At 41.4% G+C, this 24913-nt stretch overlaps 1 protein-coding gene across 2 annotated transcripts in view; it reads left to right on the forward strand.

Annotated features, from left to right (window-relative positions):
• The window catches only part of grik2 (glutamate receptor, ionotropic, kainate 2), a 323504-nt gene that overhangs the window by 273753 nt on the left and 24838 nt on the right, over nucleotides 1-24913 (forward strand). Inside the window, exons 14-16 of one of the 2 annotated variants that reach the window (XM_026183896.2) lie at nucleotides 5051-5276; nucleotides 17356-17606; nucleotides 17877-17904. In XM_026183896.2, the coding sequence (XP_026039681.1) occupies nucleotides 5051-5276; nucleotides 17356-17606; nucleotides 17877-17904 (505 nt within the window). The remainder of the gene's footprint in view (nucleotides 1-5050; nucleotides 5277-17355; nucleotides 17607-17876; nucleotides 17905-24913) is intronic. The other variant, XM_080308219.1, reaches the window with a different exon arrangement.

The raw sequence follows: 24913 nt of genomic DNA on the forward strand, positions 1-24913 counted from the left end.
ACAAAAACAAATAAAAAGCATGATTTAAAATTGATTAAAACAAGCAAGCAAACAAACAAACTAATTAACAAACAAACAAACAAACAAACAAACAAACAAACAAACAAACAAACAAAACAGTATATAAATCAAAACAGATAAAATCAGAACAGTAGATAAAATCAGTAGTTAATTGAGTCAGTAGTTTTGTTGTGTGTGTCAGAACAATGAGGCGACTGCTGAGTGTTACAGGTGTTACAGCAGTGATACATCTGCTGCTGTCAGGCCTGCAGGTATCAGGCTGTTGTTCTCCTTCATCTCATAGTGGACACAAATTATTTTTTGGAGTGGCACAAATAATTTGTGTGGCATCAGATTTGATGCAGAACAGCTGATTGTTCTGTAAATAGTTTGAAATGTTTATTTAAAAAAACGCCTTGGCTGCGTTTAAAAAATAGCTGCAAAAAACTTTGTTGTTTGCCAAAGTCAGTTACTTTTTTGAAGAAGTAACTATATAATTAATTGCCCAACATTGGTCATTAAATATTGTAGTTTGCAGACAGAGAGTTACAGACTCTCTCCCAGACCACAGACTCATAATACAAGTCAGAGCTCGAAATTGGAGTTCAAGTTATTTTTACTTCCAATAGTGTTAACATGCTACACAGCTCATGAACAAGATTTATTTATTAATTTTTATTGTAAGTGGACTAAAGCAGTTAATTAAAAGTAGTCTAACATAAATGTAAAGGCTGTAATTCGATTATTTTAATAAATCATGTAACTTGGATGGATGAGATGCCGGCGTGACCACAGCGCACACGTCTGATGTCACTCACGGTGGTCAAAGGAGACGCTCAGGGAGTTTGTGTGTTGCTCAGACACGTGAAAAATTAGAGGGAACATTAGTAGCCAGTCTTGTTAATGATCTCACTGAGGGGGTTCAGGCCTATGCAGAACAGCAGTGGGGACAGAGCATCTGCTTGGTAGATCCCGCACTTGATGGTGACTTGTGCTATGGGCTTGAAGTTGGCCTAGCATGTTGTCCACCACATCCCCATTGAGTTCCTGATGAAGGCTCTCAGGGTTCTGTTGGTATTGTATAGGTCTAGGCATTCCAGGATCCAGGTGTGGGGCATCGAGTCATACGCCTTCTTGTAATCAATCCAGGCAGTGCCTAGTTATGTAGTCTTGGCTGACTGTGTACCTGGAAGAATTGATGCTTTTTTGAAGCCAAAGGGAGGTCACACCAAACATTAATTTGATTTAGATTTCTCTTTTGTTCATTCACTGCATTTTGTTGATTGATTAAAAATAAATGATTAACAGTCATATTTTTGAAAGCATTTTTTTTGTTTACAGCATTTTTCTCACCTGCCTAAAACTTTTGCACAGTACTGTATATACACATATATAAAATATATTTAATGTCTTATTTAAAGTAGAACTTACCTCATCTAGTTCTCTATACATATTTACGATAATAATGGCCAGCTTATTTTATGACAACCTTATTTTTATAAAAACTTAGTTTTTATGACAACTCTAAGTATTGTTAGCTACTAAACTACTGTTAACTGCTCTGTTAGTGTTGTAAGGTGATAGCCTAAGTTAATAACTACAAGAGACATAGTCCTAAACATAAATTAAGGAATAAAAAAGGTTTTACTTACCTTGCAGTCCAACAGCAGGTGCTAAAATATGGGTTTGATGTTATCCATTGTTATAATCCATTGGTTTATGCAAGCATGTCTCCATGAGGCAAGCCAAAAAGAAAAAGTGCAGACTCCCAGTAGGCAGCAGTCTACCACCGACTGGCAGCCAGCTCTTTGCAGGCTGTTCCATTTATGCTGTGGAAAGGGAGTTTTTCCTTCCCACTGTTACCAAAACACTGGCTCACAGGGGGTCAAAGGATTATTGGGGTTTTGTGGGTTTTTTGTATTATTGTAGGGTTTACCTTGAGGTGATTGTTGTGGTGATTTGGCGCTGTATAAATAAAACTGAATTGAATCAACAAGCTTTGGTACTCTCACTGATTAAATTAAAAAACGTTTAATGCTTTAGTTCACTCTGTATTTAGATCTATTTTAAAACGTCTATTCATCTCCACAATTTTAGGGAAAATCATAATTCCTTTTACAACTAAAGTCCTTTATAGATGGTCATAGCATTCTGGGCATGAAACTGCCCACAGTACCAAATTTGAACTTTGAAGACTTAATTACCTTGAGGACCTTTGACTGAGATGTACTGCTGCTTTTAAAGGAGTAGACCACACCATTCTCAACATGACGTGTCTTGACAGGAGACATCAAAAATAGTGTCGAAGGCAACATTTATCACAGAGAACCTTCTGACTTCACCTTGTTATGTCTACATAATCTTCATCTTCTAACCCCTGGAGCTAATTAAAAAAAATGGCCTAGTTTACCTTTTTTTTTTATATACAGCTGTTCTGCTCTACTTGATTTTCCTGACTCAAAGCACAACATGCATCATTCACCCATTTATAGAAGCCTTTCAAATTTCCATGCTTAAGTGCTTTCTATTTCTAATTCACACGCATTGATACTCTGGATGCATCGGAGAGCAACTTGAGATTCCGTGTCTTGCTCGAGCATACTTGGTATGCAGAAGAAACAGAAACAAAAACAAAAAGAGTCCAAACAAAACAGAAAACAGACCAGTGGCTGGCCCGGCCAAAGGACAGTCAGAGAGGAGGTTGGCCCAGTCATGTACAGTATTGAGGTCTAGAGGCAGAGGCCAGTGCAGGCAAAACCATTCAGGAAGTCTGCCAGGAGTCCAAAAACTGAGATGAAGCAATTCAGGAGGAAAAATAAATTCAGGGAATCGGCCAGGGGAATGAAGAATGAATAAAATGAAGGAACCCTGGGAATGGGCAACTGAAGAGATGTGGCTTATCTTGCTGCAAAGATGATTAATTGGAGGCTGGTATTGACGGAGACTCCTCAGAAAGCAAAGCCAGTGGTCAACGAATTGGAAGAGAAGATAGAGACCCTATGGCTTGGGTTCAGCTTACAAGGGACCCTCGGCCTCAGGCCAAACAGGACCAACTGGCTCAGATGGCTCGGACCCCACTGGTTTGGGTGGTGTGGACAGCACTGGCCTGAAGACCACTGAGAAGAGGTGATCAAGAAAACCTGGAAAGCGGAAGCAGAGGAAGCTTCAACCCACTGGCCATGGCTGCAAAGAGGAGCAGATATCCTGCAGCAGCTTTATGAAGGAACTCATTTACCACAGCAGTGACATGAAGGAGCTTGTCTACCGTCTTCCTCCCTCGGTTCTGTTAACATATTTTACAAACGAGAAGTCTTTGGAGAAGTAGAGGATTCTTCTTTAATCATGCATCTATAGTGACCAGCATGGCTGACAGTTGTTATGTTAGGGGACTGGTCAAGGACTTTTTGCACACTAGTCATTTCCTTTCTGTACCTTGAAACAACAAAATACAAAAACAAGCCAGTATATACACACCAGGTGATTAGGGAGATGGGAAACGCCTGGGAACACAGCTGAACAGACTGGCTAATGAGACAAGAGAAAGTAAAACTAAACACAGGACACACACAAAACAAAACAGGAAATAACTAACATTGACACCAGGAATAAGACACACGAGCTTAGTACAGAGACAGAAGACAAAACACAGAAACAGAACCAGAACAGACAGAACAGTTTAACAGTTTAAAGAAATCATTAAAAGCTCAGAATTACCATGACATTATACCCATGATGAGTATATATAAACCTTTGAAAATCTGTCAATTTAAGACTTTATTTAAGAACATACAAAACTCATTCTAAATTCTAACTAACTCAACAGCAACGATTTCGATGAACCAGGATATTTTAAAGCATTTACAAATATAAGGCCCCTTCAGTGTCATCAGTTTCACTGAGGGTTTAGCAGAAATAAAAGAAGAGGACAGCATTAGCCTTCCCATCATGGCAGAAGCAGGTGGATGAAAACTTTATTAAACTGGTGATGACTTAAGAGGATCAGCCAGCACAAAGTATTTCGGTAGCTTGTACTTGTAATTTTGAATTTCATAAGATTTTGATTCAGTATTTCTAAACTATGAGGATGTAACATATTGGATGGATTCTTTTGAACTATTTTGGTTTGGCAGCTATTCATTGCATGCACTAGTTGTGCTTCCCACCCCTTCGCGCATGGTTTGAATGAAATCAGCTCTGAATTCCTGTGCGTAGGCTCTTGGAAAAATACCTTGGCTGTCTGCCTGACTTAGAGTATAGGTGGTTATCTGACTCTCTGTGTATTCACAGCCACTGCTCTCGCCTTATCAGCAGTCTGAAGCTTGCATGCTCAATTGCCTGATTTGTCAAGAGTGACTCCAAAAGATTCTGATAGGCACTCCACAAATCACCCAGTTGATCTAAAATATCGACCAGCCACAAAAAGTCATTACACACAATAATGGCGGGCAGGACCTTGAAGATGTGACTTAATTACTTTTCAAATAGCTTCAAAAATGGCTTCAAATCTGCCTCCCCAGACAGTAATGTGGTCTTGGACTTTTCATGGTGATTACAGGTGTACTAAGTTGGGCACTGTGCTCTGCTACTGAGAGTACCCTGCTGCTGCTTATGCCTGTAAGTGTTATCAGCTTTATGGGCATCAAAGAAGAACATTATGGTCATACAAATTCAGACTGTTCACACTGCTGTTTAGCATGCTTGTCTGCTTCAACTTATATTCCACTCGTAAGCGATATTGACGGAGGCAGGCAAAAAGCATGACGTACTGCTATAGCTCCAAACAAATTCTGCTAAACCTAATGAAATTTGGAAAGTAGATGATTGCATGCATTGGCAGTATTTAAAAGTGTGATTGTATGAATGTCACTCACACACACACACACACACATTAACTCTTTATGAATCTCTAAATTTAACGTTACAACTTTAGGATGATCAAAACATACAGTACATGGCTTTTACAATGAATACATTTAGCTAAATTATAAATTGCTTTGTGTTTAAGTAGTTAAATATTATTTTCTCACATTACACTTCTATGTCTCCTCAGAAAACCAAGATCTCAACATATGACAAAATGTGGGAGTTTATGAGCAGTCGGCGGCACTCTGTGATGGTGAAGAATGTCGAGGAAGGCATTCACCGTGTGCTCACCTCGGACTACGCATTCCTCATGGAATCCACCACCATCGAATTTGTCACGCAGCGCAACTGCAACCTCACACAGATTGGAGGCCTCATTGACTCAAAAGCCTATGGGGTCGGGACCCCAATGGGTATGTGACACGTGTTATAATGATGTGTTTTGCTTAGAAACAAATGCTCTTAAGGTTGTCGCATATACAGTATTTTTTTCTAGACTCTACAAACTACTTAGAGCGATCTATTTTGCAATGCATTAGGAAATCTGAAATCAAGTTTTAGTTGCCTTTTGAGTTGCTGTTTCTTTGAAATGTGTTTCCTTTCTGCTCTTCATTGGCAACGTCAGAACTTTGAGCCAGCATGAAATGTAAGACTAACATAGCCACTATGATGTCTCCAATTAGGGGAAAAATCTGCAGATGCAGTTACTAGCTAGCAAATTAGTATATATATTTTTTTTGTTCTTTTTCTTATTTAACAGCAGCTAACGCACCGAAAAAACCCCATCAGGATAAAGCTCACCTCGGTATCACTGTCAACGGATAGAAGTGACCTTCGATAATATACTTTTTTCAAAGCCTCATTGAGAGTAAATAAACATGAACACATTGATAGCTGAGGTAAACAGCAGACTGACAGCTTACATCAGAGAGGAACAGCAGCCAGAGTTGTTTGTCCTACAGCACCCCCCATAGAAATCAGAATTCAGTTGACTCCAGTCTGCAATCTACTGACCTCTAGTGGTGAGATTTTACACACTCTCTTTAAAAATATCAATAAGGTCAGACAAAGAAATATGGATTTCAGTCCAGAAATGTCCTCCATTATGCCAAATTTTATGCCTTAAGTGGGTTATTAACATAAAAGGTCAGGTCCTTTAACATAGGTATCTCTTTTGACTCAAGTGTAATTGCAAAGAACATGTTTTTGTTGCAGAACAGCACCTCAGTATATTAAGTGGCTGTACACTATGGAGGTTAAAAAAGCAGTTATTGTGAAAGCTTTATTGATGGCTCTGTAATGGAAGCAAATACAGATTTTCCACTTTGACACTGCACTTGAAGGATAGAGGTCAGAGCCTAATTATTGTAAGCCCTTTAATTAGATGGATTTGATGTTTAGTTCATAATAGGTGTCATTGTCTGATGTTGAACAGAATCCTGATTATTATTTTTTTGTTATTTTGTTGACTTCACAGTGGCTTTTAAACATATTTTATGTCATTCCTTTACCACATAATTAGTGATTTACTGGTAATATAGCCTACTTCTACTGGTAATGTAGTAGTAGGAAGGATCAAAGAGATGATTCTGCTTTGATGTTTCATAAATCAAGATGATGAATATATCGAGGTGTGGTATACTTTGCTTTGTTGTTGCACATTAAAACCAAACTTAACCGTACCTTGACAGTTTACATTGCAACACATGCCAGAGGGTAATCCTTATGGAGTAATACTTAGCCCCAGGATTGTCCCTGCTATCTTCAGCATGCAGAAGAACAGTGCAACACAAATAGAGAGGTGAAAACATAGGGTATATTGTTAAACACTTTATTAGATTAAGCAGCAGATTTTCACAATTTGCTACAAATACAGTAAGACGAAAACTTCTTGCTAGGTTCTTTTACAGTTACAGATGGCAGGGATCTTGCAACAGTAACCTCACATAAATTATAAAATCAAGCTATAGCTTTCACAGAGAGGCGATTGTACTGTCAGTGTTATACGTCATTGTTATTAACTGGCTCAGAAGCAAGGGATACATTTGTACCATGGGCCACCTCAGGAATGGATAACTGGCTTTTGTTTTTATGTTCCCTGTAAAGCACTTTGTAACAGATTCCTGTCTTTAAAAGTGCCATATAAATTCATTTTACTTCCTTACCTCCTTACTCCAAATCAAAACACTCAAATGCAGGTTTAAAAAAAGTTTTAGCTTCAGATAGTTCGGCAGTACTCAGAACAGCCCTTAGATCCTCAAAGCCGGAGAAAACTGCACGTAAACTTAAACTCGGGGTGGGTATAGAGGAAAAAATGCTTTTCGCTCACCCTTGAGTGATGATGTCTGTGGAAGTGGGTCACTGTTGGTTGACACAAACTGAGCTGCAGGCTCTGAGGATGAAGCACTTTCAAGCTAAGGCAGCGGCACTTCACTGTGGACCGGCAGGGTGATGCGACAGCGAATGGCAGCTTGGGAGGTCACCGGTGACGCAGCTTTGCAGATAGAGCAAGGCCAGCCCGTGCGGGAAACCTCTGGTTGAGGCAAAGCAGGGCTAGCAGCAAGGTCTGAATGGTGCAGCTAGAGCTCATGTTGATGGCTGGGCCGTCTGTCCTTAGGAAATGGTATAGGTGAAGAAACTCGCTAAACCCTTGCCGTCCCCACCTGAGGAGCAGATATGGGTGCAGGGACGGGTTAGGTCCTGGCCACCATCACGCTAGGCACAGGGACAGGTGCAGGAGCAAGCTGGATACCAGTCATCCCCACCCAAGGAACAGATATGGAGCAGGAGTGGACTGGGTCTCAGCTGCCCTCGCCCTGGGTGCAGGCAAAGCCCTAGCCGCTCAAGGAACCACGCAGGGACAGGGACCAGCTGGGCCCTATCCACCCTCACCGGGGAAACTGGAAGGGTGCAGGGGAAGTCAGGGTCCTAGCCGTCCTTCGAGTAGGAACAGGCTGAGACACAGGTTTGAGATAATGACAGGAGGAGAGAAATGGTCAGGTTCAAAGTCAAATTCCGGGGAGAGAGTCTCAGATGCTGGAACAGTTCGTATGGATGGAAGTTGGTAATAACCAGTATTCTGACAGCCCAGTGCAAATAATAAACAGTCTTAGATTTTGCTGGACTTGTGGTTTGCTGAACAGTAGGTTTCGACTTGTGGTGATTTGGAGGGAAAAAGTCAAACTCACTCACCACTGGGTACTGCTCCGCAAGGCCCTGCCTCCTTTTGGCAGAGACATGGGAAAGAAACTGAGAGCTTAAACACACTGGATAAAGATGACTAGAAACAGGGAAGAATATAACTGAACTAAGTCTGACTAATGAAACAGGAAGTCGAACTTAACACAGTGCACATTGTCAAAAAGGCTAACACAATAAAATAATGGGCTGATTCTTATATAGCACTTTTCTACTCTCCCGCAGTACTCAAAGCGCTCTATACAACATGCCTCATTCACCCATTCACACCTACTCATACAAGCACTTCTAAACACAAGTGCAACTAATAAACATTCACACACATTCACACTCCGATGAACGCATCGGAGGGCAATTTGGGGTTGGTATCTTGCCCAAGGATATTTGGCATGCAGACTGGGGAAGCAAAGGATTGAACCACCAACCTTCCAATCAGTAGCTTATCTGCTCTACCTGAGCCACAGCCACCCCACAAAATAGGAAATATACTTGGTTGCGAGCTTTTGTTGGATTGTTTGGTACAGGCTGTATACCCAAGAACCAATTCCAGTTCTTGGTTGGTCCACTGCGCTTGCCTGTTGGTCTGGAGTTGGAAACCAGACGACAGACTAACCTCCAAGTCTTCAGTTCAATTCAATTTTATTTATATAGAGCCAAAGCATGACAACAGTCGCTTCAAGGCACTTTATATTGTACAGTAGACCCTACAATAATACATACAGAGAAAACCGAACAACCATATGACCCCTTATGAGCAAGCACTTTGGCGACAGTGGGAAAGAAAAACTCCCTTTTAACAGGAAGAAACCTCCGGCAGAACCAGGCTCAGGGAGGGGCGGGGCCATCTGCTGCGACCGGTTGGGGTGAGAGAAGGAAGACAGGATAAAGACATGCGGTGGAAGAGAGACAGAGGTTAATAACAGATATGATTCAATGCAGAGAGGTCTGTTAATACATAGTGAGCGAGAAAGGTGACTGGAAAGGAAAAACCCAATGCATCATGGGAATCCCCGGCAGCCTATGTCTATTGCAGCATAACTAAGGGAGGATTCAGGGTCACCTGGTCCAGCCCTAACTATATGCTTTAGCAAAAAGGAAAGTTTGAAGCCTAATCTTAAAAGTAGAGATAGTGTCTGTCTCCTGAATCCAAAGCTGGTTCCACAGAAGAGGGGCCTGAAAGCTGAAGGCTCTGCCTCCCATTCTACTTTTAAATACTCTAGGAACAACAAGTAGGCCTGCAGAGCGAGAGCGAAGCACTCTAATAGGGTGATATGGTATTACAAGGTCATTAAGATGAGATGGGGCCTGATTATTTAAGATCTTGTATGTGAGGAGCAGGATTTTGAATTCTGGATTTAACAGGAAGCCAAAACAGGAGAAATCTGCTCTCTCTTTCTAGTCCCTGTCAGGACTCTTGCTGCAGCATTTTGGATCAGCTGAAGGCTTTTCAGTGAGTTTTTAGGTCATTCTGATAATAATGAATTACAGTCGTCCAGCCTGGAAGTAATAAATGCATGAACTAGTTTTTCAGCGTCACTCTGAGACAGGATATTTCTAACTTTAGAGATGTTGCACAAATGGAAGAAAGCAGTCTTACATATTTGTTTAATATGTGTGTTGAAGGACATGTCCTGGTCAAAATGACTCCAAGGTTCCTCACAGCGTTACTGGAGGCCAAGGTAATGCCACCCAGAGTAAGAATCTGCTTAGATACCATATTTCTAAGCTTTTCAGGGCCGAGTACAATAACCTCAGTTTGATCTGAATTAAGAAGCAGAAAGTTAGCGGCCATCCAGGTCTTTGTGTCTTTAAGACATTCCTGCAGTTTAACTCATTGGTGTGTGTTATCTGGCTTCATGGACAGATAGAGCTGGGTGTAAATGTATGCTATGTCTTCTAATGATGCTGCCTAAGGGAAGCATGTATAATGTAAACAGAATTGGTCCTAGCACTGAACCCTGTGGAACTCCATAATTAACCTCAGTGTGTGAAGAGGACTCTCCATTTACATGCACAAACTGGAGTCTATTAGATAAATATGATACAAACCACTGCAGCACAGTACCTGTAATACCTACAGCATGTTCTAATCGCTCCAATAGGATATTATGGTCGACAGTATCGAACGCTGCACTGAGGTCCAGCAGGACAAGCACAGAGATGAGTCCACTGTCAGTCTCCAGATCAGTGCCTCCATACAATGCTGTCTCTGAGATCTACAGAAAATTCCTTAAACTTCCTGACTTGGTTTGTGCTCTGACATGCACCATCAGCTATGGGACCTAATTTAGACATGTATATCTCTATTCATATCATTCCCAGTCAATTGGATTTACCACAGGTAGACTCTCATCAAGTTGTAGAAATATCTGAAAAGAAGAAGGGCAGAAAGATGATAAATCAGAACCAGGGTACTTTATTGATTCCTAGGGGAAATTATGTTGGTTACAGCACTCCAGTACAAACAGTAACACAGACAGACAATACAAGAAGTAAGAAATAGCACAATATATATAATATATAAATACATATAAGCAGAGATGGGCAGTAACGCGTTACTTGTAATGCGTTACTGTAATTCGATTACTTTTTTCAAGTAATGAGTAAAGTAAGGGATTACTATTGCAAAAACGGTAATTAGATTACTGTTACTTTCCCGTAGGAACGCTGCGTTACTGCGTTACTAAAACCGTGATTTCTTTGCGAGAATGTCTCACGACAGTGACGTAAGCGAGTGCGACGTTCGTGACAACAGCTGTGTGCCGATCAATAATGGATCACATATCGAGTGCAGAGAGAGTATGAGCGTGCAGCGTTTAAAGCGTGGAAGTACTGACCTTACTTTGAGTTTGATTCCATAAAAAGTGACAAAAACATTAGTGTCCGCTGTGCGTGGGAAGAAAACTTCTTTTTACAGCAAAAAAACCCCTAAACTTCCAACAAGCACCGAGTAGCTACGACGTAATGGGAAACTCACAGAGAAACTCGCGGATTCTTCCACTGACCGCGGCACAACTGCACCAGGGTAAACCTCCGCCTACCCCACTCCTGCTTTACAGGTGAAAATAGAGCAACAGGACCACTAGTCTTTGACTTTATTTATTTTCTGCTGTGTTTTACTTGCATCTAGTTGAAAGACTGAGTGTAAACACAAAAAAATATTTTATTTTATGTGCTGGAATGTGCAGAAAATAGGTTTAAATGTTAAACTAATTTATTCAAGTCAGAGAATGTTGCATATAATTAAATGTTTGCTTGATGCATAAAGTTAAAAGATTAAAACTAATAAAACAAGTTTTAAAAAGAGACTTTTCCATTTGATTACATTTTGTATGATGGATTATGCAGAAACAGTAGAATTGGGCTGAAAGATCTATCGCTTTATCACCTATTCAGGTTGTAAATCGTGTTTTTTTTAAAGTAACTAAGTAACTAAATAATTAATTACTTTTGAAAATAAGTAATCAGTAAAGTAACGGGATTAATTTTTTTGGGGAACTAATCAGTAATTAATTACTGATTACTTTTTTCAAGTAACTTGACCAACACTGCATATAAATCACTTACTGATAAATATCTGAATAAGAAAGAAAGAAAGAAAGAAAGAAAGAAAGAATAGAATAGAATTCAATAGAATAGAATTCAACTTTATTGTCATTGCACATGCACAGGTACAGGGCAACGAAATGCAGTTTGCATCCATCCAGAAGTGCTTTAGTGATATAGATATATTACAATATATATTAGCAATGATATAGATATGTGAGTATATTACAGAAATGGGTCTATTATGGTATGTAATAATGTACACGGTATGAAGTATGTTGTGAATATTCTATAACTATAAGTATGTACAGGCTGTAGTGAGTACGAGCTATGTACAGGCTATGAACAGGATATAAATATGAAAAACTATACAGAATATGAAATAAATAACTTTACAGAAACTGAGATATACAGCTATACAGAAATGGGAACTATGCAAGTTGTAAACAGTTGTAGGATTAAAGATTATCGAATGTACAGAATGATTATTTACACAGAGCTATACAGTAGTGCAGTTAAGATAAGTGAGATATGTGGATAGTTTCTACAGAGGTATATAAAGTGCTGGTGGTTGTGAGTGATGGTTCAGTCCATGTTATTATTGTGTGTTTGAGGGTACAGTTGTCCATTGTGGGTGTGTGTATGTCCAGTCCATGAGTTTAGTGTGGGTCAGATGTCAGGAGGCAGAGTTCAGGAGTCTGACAGCTGTGGGGAAGAAGCTGTTCCGGTACCTGGTGGTCTTAGTCCGGAGGCTCCTGTGGCGCCTTCCAGAGGGCAGGAGGGTGAAGAGTCCATGTGATGGGTTACTGGGGTCTTTGATGATTTTCCCAGCCCTTTTCAGACACTGCTTCCTGTAGATGTCCTTTATGGCAGGAAGTGGTGCTCCGGCGATGCGCTGGGCAGTTTTCACGACCCTCTGCAACGCCTTCCGGTCCGAGGCAGAGCAGTTCCCGTACCAGACTGTTATACAGTTTGTCAGGATGCTCTCGATGGTGCAGCGATAGAAGTTCACCAGGATGTCTGAGGACAGGTGGTTCTTCCTCAGAGTCCTCAAGAAGAAGAAGCGCTGGTGAGCCTTCTTGACCAGCTTGGAGCAGTTGGTCGTCCAGGTGAGATCCTCGGAGATGTGGACTCCCAGGAACTTGAAGCTGCTCACACGCTCCACAGCCGTCCCCTTAATGTGGATGGGTGGATGTGGGTCAGCATTCCTCCTGTAGTCCATGATGACCTCCTTGGTCTTCTCGGTGTTAAGCAGCAGGTTGTTTCTGTCGCACCACTCAGCCAGACGATCCACCTCCTCCCTGTAGGCGGCCTCATCGTTGTCACTGATGAGGCCAATCACCGTGGTGTCATCTGCAAACTTAATGATGGTGTTGGAACCATCAACAGGTCTGCAGTCGTGGGTGAAGAGGGAGTAGAGGAAAGGGCTCATCACACAGCCTTGTGGTACACTCATTGTGATGGTAGATGAGCAGTGGTTATCCAGCCGGACATGTTGGGGGCAGTTGGTCAGGAAGTCCAGTAACCATTTGCAGATGAGGGAACTGATGCCCAGGTCTGTCAGTTTCCTGTTGAGTTGTGAGGGGAGGATTGTATTGAACGCTGAACTGAAGTCTATAAACAGCATTCTGGCGTATGTGTTGTTGTTGTCCAGGTGTGAGAGGACAGAGTGCAGTGCGATGGAGACTGCATCCTCTGTGCTCCTGTTCTGGCGGTATGCAAATTGGTGGGGGTCCAGGGTGGGGGGAGACAGGATTTGAAGTGTGCTAGGACCAGCTGCTCTAAGCACTTAGTGATGATGGGGGTGAGTGCTACTGGGCGGTAGTCATTGAGGCTAGATGGGTTGGAGTTTTTGGGTATCAGGACGATGGAGGTGGATTTGAAGCAGGCCGGTACCACAGCGTGGGCCAAGGACAGATTGAATATGTCTGTCAGCACTCCTGCAAGCTCCCCAGAACACGCTCTGAGAACACGCCCGGGGATGCCATCAGGACCTGCATGTACGAGCATGTAATGGAGGCAAGAGGGTGTACAACAACATATGTAAAACTGAAGTGACAGAGAGGGTTGGGAGTGAACATATCTGATGAGGAATGGTCACAAACCTGGAAAATACAGCAGTCAACAACATCATCACGTGCCTGGAGACTGCACTGCTGGAAAAATGTAATTAGATTTTTTATAACACCCAGAATTAGGAACAAACACACTTCATTACCACAACCGTGTTGGAGGGGCTGTGGAGAGGTAAATGTGAATCATTCCCATGTGTTCTGGTTCTGTTCCAAGATTACAAAATTTTGGGAAGATGTTCATTTAGTTATAGGTAAAATTCTGGGTTATGCTGTATCTAAGACTTGTACATTATTATACTTTGGTGTCATTACGGGAAATGTGATGAAAGAAGACAGATACATATTGAAAATTATGCTTGCAGCCTGTAAAAAGGAAATCACAAGAAAATGGTACAAGATAAACCCACCATTGCAGGGTTAGGGTTAGGGATGAATCGCAGGATGGATCAAAATTATGGACGAAACATAAATCATGGACTTGGACATGACTTACAAAATAAGGACTCAGGTCAATACCATCACAAGTGGGAGAAATGGACTGAGTACATAAATTCGACAGGATAAAGACGATCACATTGATAATGAGAAATGATCAAATTATAGAAACATGGTGACCCAACTCGGGCTTTTTCACCTGTTTTATTTAGTTTTTCTTTTTTAAATGTTATTATTTTTCTTTTTAATGTTCTGTTTTGTTGTTACCCTCTACCCCCACTGTATAATGTTAAAAGAAAAACAATAAACAGAAAGTATCAACAATATTTCTCCCATAATACCTTCTATTCGATGGCTCCTTAATAAAACCAGAATTAGATTTAAAAATCTTTCTCCTCACATGCAAGGTCTTGAATATTCAGGCTTCATCTTACTGGTACCACATCACCCTAATAGTGCACTTCACTCCCAGACCGCTGATTACTTCCTATTGTAGGGCATTTAATTGCAGAATGGGAGTGTTCAGTTTTCAGACCCCCTGTTCTGCAGAACCATCTCCCAGTTTGGATTTGGGAGACAGATACTCTACTTTTAGTATTAGGCTCAAAACATTCCTTTTGGATAAAGCGTATAGTTACGGCTGGATCAGGTGACCTTAAATCCTTCCTTATTCATGCTGCAGTAGGCTGAGGTTGGTGGGGGCTTCCCATGATGAGTGTTTCTTCTTTACTCACCTTTTTCAATCACTGTGTTTTATTAAATCTGATTCTTTTTCATTCTTTTACTGAATAGAAAGAACACGACTCAGTTAGTCAAAATATTTACAATTTTTTATTTAATCATCTTCCGGAAGAGAGAAATCTACACATCCCAAAGCCAGTTGCAAAATCTCTAGCATTAGAAACCAAAAATGTGTCTCATATAGGTGTTATTTTGGTCCTTTACACGTCAAACATAGTTTTGATAAAAACAACTGTGTTACTAGTTCCGCTTTTTCTGTCTGATTTCCTGTATTTTATTAACATGCCTCTGCAGCTCTGCACTAAACTTCCTGTTTCTTAAACTTCCACTAACTTAAGCCTCTGTTGCTAAGGCGACCTATCACCCTCTGACCTAGTTCTCTCTCACAGCTGGCCTTGCTTTATAGAGGCCTTTATTATTAAACTACATAAAGCAATATAATCAGAAAATAAGCACTAAGAATATATGTTTATTCCGTAACAGTTTATTCACCACTCTGCATTTAATCATTGGTTATTATTCAACTCTAGCTCTATCCCAGTGTGTCTTTTGACCTGCCTCCTTCTCTTTACCTTGGACCGGTCACTGCTACCTTAGGCCTGGTTCTGCCTGAGGTTTCTTACTGTTAAAATAGAGGGTTTTTCTTCATACTGTCGACATATGGTTGCTCATGTGGTCGATCATCTGATTGTTGGGGTTTTTCCTCTGTATTGTTGTAGGGTCTTTACCTTACAGTGTAAAGCACCTTGAAATCACCCTGTACCTAGCACCTCCTTCTTATCAGGTCTGGGTCCGCTCCAACCCTCGGTGGTGATCATTATCATGAAGAGCGAGCAGTTGCTGTAGCAGCAACAGCTGATTTCACACAGGTCCTCTTGTGGTGATTTCACTTGTATAACCTCTATACAAAAGTGAAGCGTCTTTTGATCAGTATGTCTCATTGTTTATCAGTTTGGACAAGGATGTTTTCTCTCTCTCGTCCTTGTTTGCCATCACCTGTCCCAAAAGAAGTGAAATTCTTTGATCATCCAGTCTGTCTGCAAGATTAGTTAGTTTTACCTTCCCAAGGAGACATTGTTATGGCTTGCGATACTGTCTTGAGAGGCAGGTGCTACTTGACACACTGTGCACTTAAGCTCCTCAGCAAGGACAAATGTGGGACCAAAGGCTACAGTCCCATTTACACAGTCTCTGTATTTGCCTGATGCGGTTTATACATGCACCTCAGGTCAGAACTTGCCCTCAAAATGAACTGTTTTAAGATCACTGAGAGTATTTACATCATACTTTAATATGCAGTTCTAGACCAATAAGTACCCCCTAAATTTTTCACAGCCCATTTGATGACTAAAAGTTCTAATAAAACTTTGGTTCTGCACACTCCTTTCTGCTTTGCAGAGACTGACTAGCAACAGCAGTAGTTGAATCGTACCTTCCCACTGTCCTGTCACAGGACAGCTCCCAGTCCATCATGATTTGTTACTGTAACAAGTTTTGTTAAAATGTGCACAGGTCAGCACAGTGATGTGAGCATCTGAAAAGCTATCTCGCAGGCCTCAATCCAATGGGATTTGGGTCCTTTTTTGCCTCTTGACTTAATGAGTCAGTTTTGCAACTAAGGACTTGAACATGGAGGCAATGTAAGAAAACCCAGGAACAAATAGTCCATAGTAGTTGGCAACATATAGGAATAATTTCTGTTCCTTGGTATTCTCTGGCAGTTCTGGTTTATATTTATGGCCACCCCATCTGCAAAGACACCACATGGCCCAGGTACTTGACTTGCACAGCACATATTCAGCTTGACCTTCAAGTTCTCTCTCTGCACATGCAGGTGACACCAACTGTGCAGTCTGTGCAGACAACCTGATATGAGCCATGATATCAGGTTATAAACTACACCGTTCAAAATGAACGAGAAGGATTAAGGAAGCAAACAAACATCAGGGTCTGCAAGGCCAAGACAATAATAACCACCACTCTTACTAGAAAATAAACATTAATTTCTAAGGTGAAAAAAACTGGCTAAGCTGGCTGACCACAAAACATGAGAAAATTGTGCATAAACAAAAATGGCAGAGAACCCCGATCAAGCTTCCACAAATGCAACACTATTCCAAAATGGCAGATCACTCAAGTTTGCCACTTTTTGTACCAATATCAGCAACCCCCCCCCCCCCCCCCCCCCCCACACACACACACACACACACACACACACACACACACACACACACACACAACACTGAAAGCCAAGCACTTCTCAGCCCACTGGCCAAATGCCAAGGAGTGTTTGGTGCTGGAGCAATATATGAAACAGTCTGAATGCTGTTCAGCTGTGGCAATCAGGTTTGGGAAAACCTTGGACAGGAAGGGAGGGAGAGAGCAGCTTTCTGTCATAAAGGGGCCAAAAGGTCAGTGAAAGTAACAGTGGTGGTCTATGGGATTTAGTTAGTTGCGTCAGCTGCTTACACTGACCTTGTGCATTTTGGTCCTTTAGGTTCTCCGTACAGAGATAAGATCACTATTGCCATTCTGCAGCTTCAAGAGGAAGGGAAGCTACACATGATGAAGGAGAAGTGGTGGAGAGGAAATGGTTGTCCAGAGGAGGAGAGTAAGGAGGCCAGTGCCCTTGGGGTACAGAACATCGGTGGGATCTTCATCATCCTGGCAGCCGGACTTGTTCTCTCTGTCTTTGTGGCCATGGGAGAGTTCCTCTACAAGTCCAAACAGAACGCACAACTTGAAAAGGTAAGAAATTCATTTGATGTTTTTTGTTTTTTAATTGAAATTGTGATAGTTTATTACAACAAACACATGTCACAAAGAGTAGTCTCATGACAAAGACAAATACAAACACATCAATCAATTTTAAAATAAATGGAACAAAGTACGCTAACTTTCTTCCCCACATTTGTAAGAAAATGATTGTTTCTAGTTTGCGGAAACTTACACTGTGATGACAGTGCCTAATGCCATACAGTAAGATAAGGGTTGGTCTTTTTGCATTTATTCACTTAGGCCCAATGGGGACAAGGAGATAAGAAACGTGAGGAATTCTGCTGTCACCATGGATCCAAGCTAGACTTTAACCATCATCTCAAATGATCTCCAGAAAAACTACAGAATATTTTCTATTGCAATACCCTAAAACTTTCAAAAGGTTTTGTTGTGACAACCCCCAGGAAATGGGAATACTATGAGCAGTTTACTAAAAAAATTGGAATGCTGGCATTCAATCACTCGTACCTGTTTTTACAGTTTACTAAGCCGCATGACCCACTTCATCAACAGCCACACCCACCCGCACACATTTCCCAGTGCTGCTTTTCATTTCCACGTTGCATAATCCCATCCTACTTGTGCTGTCACCATTTTCACTGTTTATATCTGTAGTATTTAGTTCATAAATAGCTTCTTTTAATAATAATGTATACTTTATTAATCCCCTGTAGGGAAATTCCTCTCTGCATTTAACCCATTCACCCAGTGAAGCAGTGGGCAGCCACCAGTGCCCGGAGAGCAGTCTGTAGGGACAATACCTTGCTCAGGGGTACCTCAGGGTATCCGTTCAGTGGATTTGACCCCCTGACCTTTCGATCATGGGGCAAACACTCTACCTACTGAGCCATCTCCTCCCTCCTCTCATTTTAATCAGTTGAGAGACAAGACTGGAACTTTTAAGCAAGCATCTAGCCTCAGATACGTTGCTACTATAAAGGCCTAGAGCACCAGACAAAACTCAGCTGTATTGAAAAATATGTCAAGTACCTTTTCCCCCAATTTCCACCAAAAGTGTACTGCCAGTGCTTACGTAGTGCCAGTTTTACTGTGATGCTTTTTGAGGCTGCATAGCAACAAGTGCAATAAATAGGTTGCACTTTGTAGTTTTGCATTATATCCTATTATGCCTCTTCAGATGACCAAAGTCACGTCAAAGTCTGCTTTATTGTCAAAAACCATACAGATCATAAACAGGAATTCGAAATTGCAGTGCTCACACTGCCCTCAATTTTACATTCAAACAACAAAAACATAAAAAGATTAAAACAAAAATGTCCAACACAATCCAAGTGTTTGAGTGACCGTCTCTCAGTCTGCTGGGTCTAGCCCATAGGCTCTTCAGTCTCGTTCCTGACGGCAGCAAACTGAAAAAGCTGTTGGACAGATGAGTGGAGTCACCTATAATGCAGAGGGCTTTTCGGATGAGGCGGGTGTAATAGATGTTCTGAAGGAAGGGAAAAGAAGTGCCTCTGTAGAAGTTGCTCATAAGGCTTTTGCTCTCCTCAGTTTGCAGAGGAAGTCACTGTTGGGGTTTACTGGTCAGAGATGCTGTTTTTTGACCAGGAGAGATCTTCTGAGATGTGCACACTCAGGAACTTAGTGCTGCTTACCCTCGCCACAGCAGCACCGTTGATGGTTAGTGGGGTGTGCAGGGTGTGAGTTCTCCTGAAGTCTATGATGATCTCCTTAGTCTTCTCAAAATTCAGGGACAGTTCTGTGCCTCAAAGCAAGCGATGAATTTGTTTAGCTCATCTGGTAGAGAGGTGGAACTGACAGCAGTCTGCAATGTGGGCTTGTAGTCTGTGGTCTGCTGTCACAGAAGCTCTATGAAATCCTCCTGGAGTACTTTCCTCTATGATGCCAAGGGACAGGTTTGCCTTTGCTGTTCTTAGGCTCATCTAAAGCTGGGGATGAGCTGTCTCACCCTCAGGAGGCTGTAGACCTCAAATATGAGCCATGGTTTCTGGTTGGCCCAGACAGTAATAGTCTTGGTCTCTGTGACATCATCGATGCACTCTGAGATGTAGCCAATGACAGTTTCTGTATATTTCTACAGGTCTGTGGTGTTGTAATGTGTGGCAGCCACTTTAAAGATCTCCCAGTCTGTGGTGGAAAAACCGTCTTGCAGTCCCTCTGAGGACCTTACACACGTACCTGTTTACAAACTGGTTTGGTGACTTTGACCAGGGGCCTGTATACTGGCATTAGCATAACAGTGATGTGATCAGATTCACCAAGGCGGGGGAGGGAGAGAGCTTTGTAATCTCCTCTCTGGGTGGTGAAAACATTGCCCAGAATGTTGTTTCCCTGTGTAGGAAATTTAATGTGTTTGTGCAGTTTGGGAAGCACAGTCTTTGGGTCTGCATGATCGAAATCACCCGCTAGGACGAGAAAAGCATCTGAGTGGGCTGTCTGCTGTTCACTGACATGCTGATACAGTTCATTCAGTGCCTCACTCCTGTTGTTGTTATTAGAGCAGGGAGCGATGTAGACAGCAACAAACAGTATGGCTGAAAATTCCTTCGGTAAGTAGAATGGTCTGCACTCAATGATCATAAGCTCCAGCAGAGGTGAACGGTGTTTGCAAGCCACAACAGCATCAGCGTTGATGTAAACACAGAGTCCCTCCACAAGTCTTAGCCCCTTCGGCAAAAAAAATCAAATCATTTGTTCAATGGTTTTATTATTTGTGCATCTTCTGCCAAAGTTCCTCCCATATGACTTGTTCTAACTCACACAGTATGCTGACCTGAGGGAGGGTAAAACTCATTCTGACCAGGTAGAGAGCAGCACGTGTGGCCAGCAAAAGAAAATTAAATTATTTTAATTAAAATTTGCTTATTTAAAATAAAATAAAAAAATTTTTAAAAAGGAATTAAAAATAAAAAAAAGAGTATATAGTATAATAAAGGTATAAAATTATTTGTGAAAACTCCGCAGCCATCAGTTGACAAAGTAGGCAAAATCTTAAGCAAGCAAAAAAGTGAGAAACCTTCAAAATAAAAGCATATGAATAAAAAGATGCATTATACAAAAACAAACTAATAAAACCAAAGCATAAAATACACAGGAAAAAACATTACAATGTTACAGATTTTACAGATTTATTTTCCCCTTTTTTCAGTAGAAACGGTGAAAAACAGGAATGGAGCAACATAAGTATAAAAAAAATAATACCTTTTTGGTTGCTTTTTTTTTTTTTCTCTTTTTCTAACATACGAGCCACCAGGAGTTGCTGTATAGCTAAAACTGCCAGGGCCAAATATTACCAGCAGTTAAAATACATTTCATGATTTTAAGATACAAAGTTTTTTAGCTTTTCATTCTACAACAGAAAAGACTAATACTACTACTCACAAAATGGACTCTTAACACATTTTCAAATGTTATAAATTACTTTTATTGCTCATTGCTGAAAAATCTCCCTTTTTTAAGCAATACGTTGCACAAAACTGCTGGTTTTAACAAACAAAACTCAAGAAAATTAAAATCCCAAAATGATATATTATTTTTAATTTTTGTTTGTTATTTAAAATGATCAGAATATTGCATAGTTCAGGCTTTACAGCCTTTAATAGGCACAATTACATCCACGTCTCCATACAAGATATTCCTAATTAATGCGCACATAAAATTTACAGTTTACGTGGAGGTACATGTAGAGCATGTTAGTGAGACTCACAAATACTCTGACAAAATTTGTCTCTGAATGTATGAAAATTGTTTGCTGCATAGGATTTCTTATACCAAACCATCTTAATCTATATCTCACATTCCACAGATCTCAACATTTTAACTTTAGTTAAGTTAAAGTAGAAAAGCACCAAAGAAGAGACTGCCCCAGGAGACCCTAATGACCCCAGATACCCTGGGAGATGGCAAGGGGATCTCCCAGCGTATCCACTTTCTGACAGTTGTCAGAAACGGGGAGTGGGTTTCTGGGCCTTCTAGGGCCTTTGAGATTTACCTCACCAGGTGGGCTTCAAATTGACCCTGAAACCTTGAGTCAACACTGCCCAACCTTGATTATGAGTCTGTCTCGGCATTGATCTTGACCCCAAGCTGTCCTGGGATCCCAAAACAGTTGAGTTTCTGGCAGTAACAATATTTATTCACATGGTAAAGAAGGCCATCAGGTCCTCAGCAAGCTGGCTCAGAATGCACAGGAGTGGTTGTACCCACAGTTCTGGTCCCTGAAGGCAATGCACTGCGCAACGCCTTGCCAACCTCACAGCAGATCAGCTGGTGGAGGTCTAGGGATATTTTGGCATGGCTGTGGCAGATCTTTTTGTGTCTAGGGAGATAACTCAGCATCCCATCTTTCTCTCCATATGGAGAGATAATCAATCGATCAGGCATGGATGCAATGGCCTCCCTTTATGCCTTTCCCTCAGTTACTCTCCTTCACCCCCACCTGCAGAGGTTCCAAGTGGAAGAGGTGACCATTATCTTAGTGGCTCCCAACTAGCAGAACACCATTTGATCGTTTCTTCAAGGTCACCCTTGGGAGCCCATTGGATGCCTCTCCATCTAATCCAGCTGTGGGCCTGGCTCCTGAGACAGCGTATCTACTAGTCATGATCTTGCTTCAGTTATTGGTTAGTAGCTCCATCTACCAAAGCAACATATTCATTTATAAACATATTCATGTTGGAATGGGAAACAAGTGGATTCAAGTGGACCTCCACAGCCCATCCCATTTTCCAATTTTAGCATGAACTGTTGGAGGAGGGCAGGTCCACCTCAGCTCAAAAATAATGGTAGCAGCCAAAAAAAGACAGCATGTGTCAGTCCCCAGAAACTACTAGATTGACTTGTTGTCCCCTCATTGCTCAGTTCTTCATGGAGGTAGCAGGGTGCCTCCCTATCAAAAGCAACTGGCTCTCCCTCCATGAGATTCCAGCATGAGCCATTCAAACTCCTTGAAACAGTGGAGCTAAAATGGCCTACAGCATTCTTGTTCGCTATAGTGTCAGCTAAATGAGCGGGGGAGCTGTATGCTCTATCACTGCACAAAGAGTGCTGCCCTGACATGCAGGTGTGATGCTTCACTCAAATCCTGCCTGAGACTGAGTCAGAGTCCCATCTCAGCCAATCTTTTGTAAATCCTTTGTTCTTGGTGATGGGCATATTGGTGAGGACAGAGTAGAGCACTCTGCTGTCGGTGATGGCTCATTTAAACTCAACTGGTATCCTTTGCTCTCATGTAAGTAAGTAAGTAAAACTTTATTTATATAGTGCCTTTCAAGATAAAAATCACAAAGTGCTTCACAGAAGCTAAAACCTAAAAATAAAAATCAACTAAAAGCAAGTTTAAAAAGATGGGTTTTTAGCTGTTTTTTAAAAGTGACCACTGAGTCCACAGATCTCAGGCTCAAAGGGAGAGAGTTCCACAATCTGGGGGCCACAGTTCCAAAAGCTTTGTCGCCTTTTGTTTTCAGCCTCGTGTGCTGGACAGCAAGCAAGCCGTGGTCACATGACCTCAGGGACCTGCTGGGAATGTATGGATGCAAAAGTTCACTTATATATGTTGGTGCTTGTCCATGCAGGGCCCTGAAAGTCAAGGTCAAAACCTTAAACTGGATCCTGAATTTAACGGGGAGCCAGTGCAGCTGAATCAGCAGGGGTGTGACATGGGAAAACTTGGAGGACTTGGTCAGAAGCTTTGCAGCAGCATTCTGAACAACTTGCAGACGATCCAAAGAGGCTTTACATAAACAAGTAAACAAAGAATTACAGTAGTCCAGACGAGATGAAACAAATGCATGAATGACAATTTCTAATTCGGAGCGCGATACAATGGGACTCAGCTTAGCAATGTTTCTCAAATGATAAAAACAGGAGCGAACCAAAGATTTTACATGGGCATCCAAAGTCAGAGCTGAGTCAATACTAACACCAAGGCTCCTGATAGACGGTTTTGCAAATGTAGCAAGTGGACCCAAGTTTTCCATAACACTAGGTACAAAAGTTTTAGGAGCACAAACAAGAACTTCAGTCTTCTCCTCATTTAGTTGAAGAAAGTTTCCAGCCATCCAACATCTAATGGAGTCTATGCACTTGTGCAAAATTTGTAGCTTGGAAACATCATGGGGCTTAAAGGAGATATATACCTGAATATCATCTGCATAGCAGTGATACGAAATGTCCTTAAAAGTGCTCAATAAGTGTTGAAGAGGAAGTAAATACAGTAAGAACAATAAAGGCCCCAAAACTGAACCTTGTGGCACACCATAGGCAAGAAAAGTAGAAGAGGAACTGTACTTAGAGGTAGCCACAGAAAAGGATCGTTCATGCAAATAGGATTCAAACCAGTCCAAAGCAGCCCCTGATATATCCACCCAGTCTCTCAGCCTATCTAGCAGAATATGATGATCCACAGTATCAAAGGCGGAGGTCAGGTCCAACATCAACAGAACGGAGCATTCTCCTGCATCACATCTCATTAAAATGTCGTTGGAGACTCTAAGAAGTGTAGTTTCAGTAGAGTGAGCTCTACGAAAGCCAGATTGGAATTTATCCAGAATGCTGTATTCATCTAGAACAGCTATAAGCTGCTTAGCCACAACCTTTTCTAAAATCTTAGAAATGAACGGTAATTTTGAAATCGGTCTGTAGCTACTGAGAAGAGAAGCATCAAGCTTAGGTTTTTTTAACAGTGGGTGAATAACAGCATTCTTACAATAAACAGGGACCTGACCAGAAACCAGTGAGGTATTAATAATTGTGAGCACACAGGGACCAATAGACTGAAAGACATTTTTAAACAAAGATCCAGGTAAAATATCAAGAGAGCAGGAGGATGCTTTCATTGAATTAACCAACTTGACCAGCTCAGGTAAGGACGCAGGTAAAAATCTTTCTAAAATTACAGGCCTAGCTTGAGTTGGAGCAGACAAGAGAGACACAGAAGGAGAGATACTGTTCCTCACGTTACTGACTTTTTCAACGAAGAAAGAAAGAAATTTTTCACAATCTTCATTTGATGAAATTGGGACAGCAGGTGGAGCAGGAGCAACAATATCACTAATGGTGTCGAATAGTACCTTAGGGTTACCTCTGCTCTTAGACACTAAGTCTGAGAAATAGGCCGCCCTCGCATCTCGAACTGAAGTGTTAAAAGAGACTAAAAGGTCCTTTAGATAAAGGAGATGGACATGCAAACGCGTTTTCCTCCATAAACGCTCAACCTTACGGCAGCAACGCTTTAAGAAGCGAATGCTGTCATTTAACCAGGGAGACGACTTTGAAACCGGAGCTAGTCTAACTTTGAC

Source organism: Astatotilapia calliptera, chromosome 11, assembly GCF_964374335.1.
Source record: "Astatotilapia calliptera chromosome 11, fAstCal68.1, whole genome shotgun sequence".
Taxonomy (NCBI): Eukaryota; Metazoa; Chordata; class Actinopteri; order Cichliformes; family Cichlidae; genus Astatotilapia; species Astatotilapia calliptera.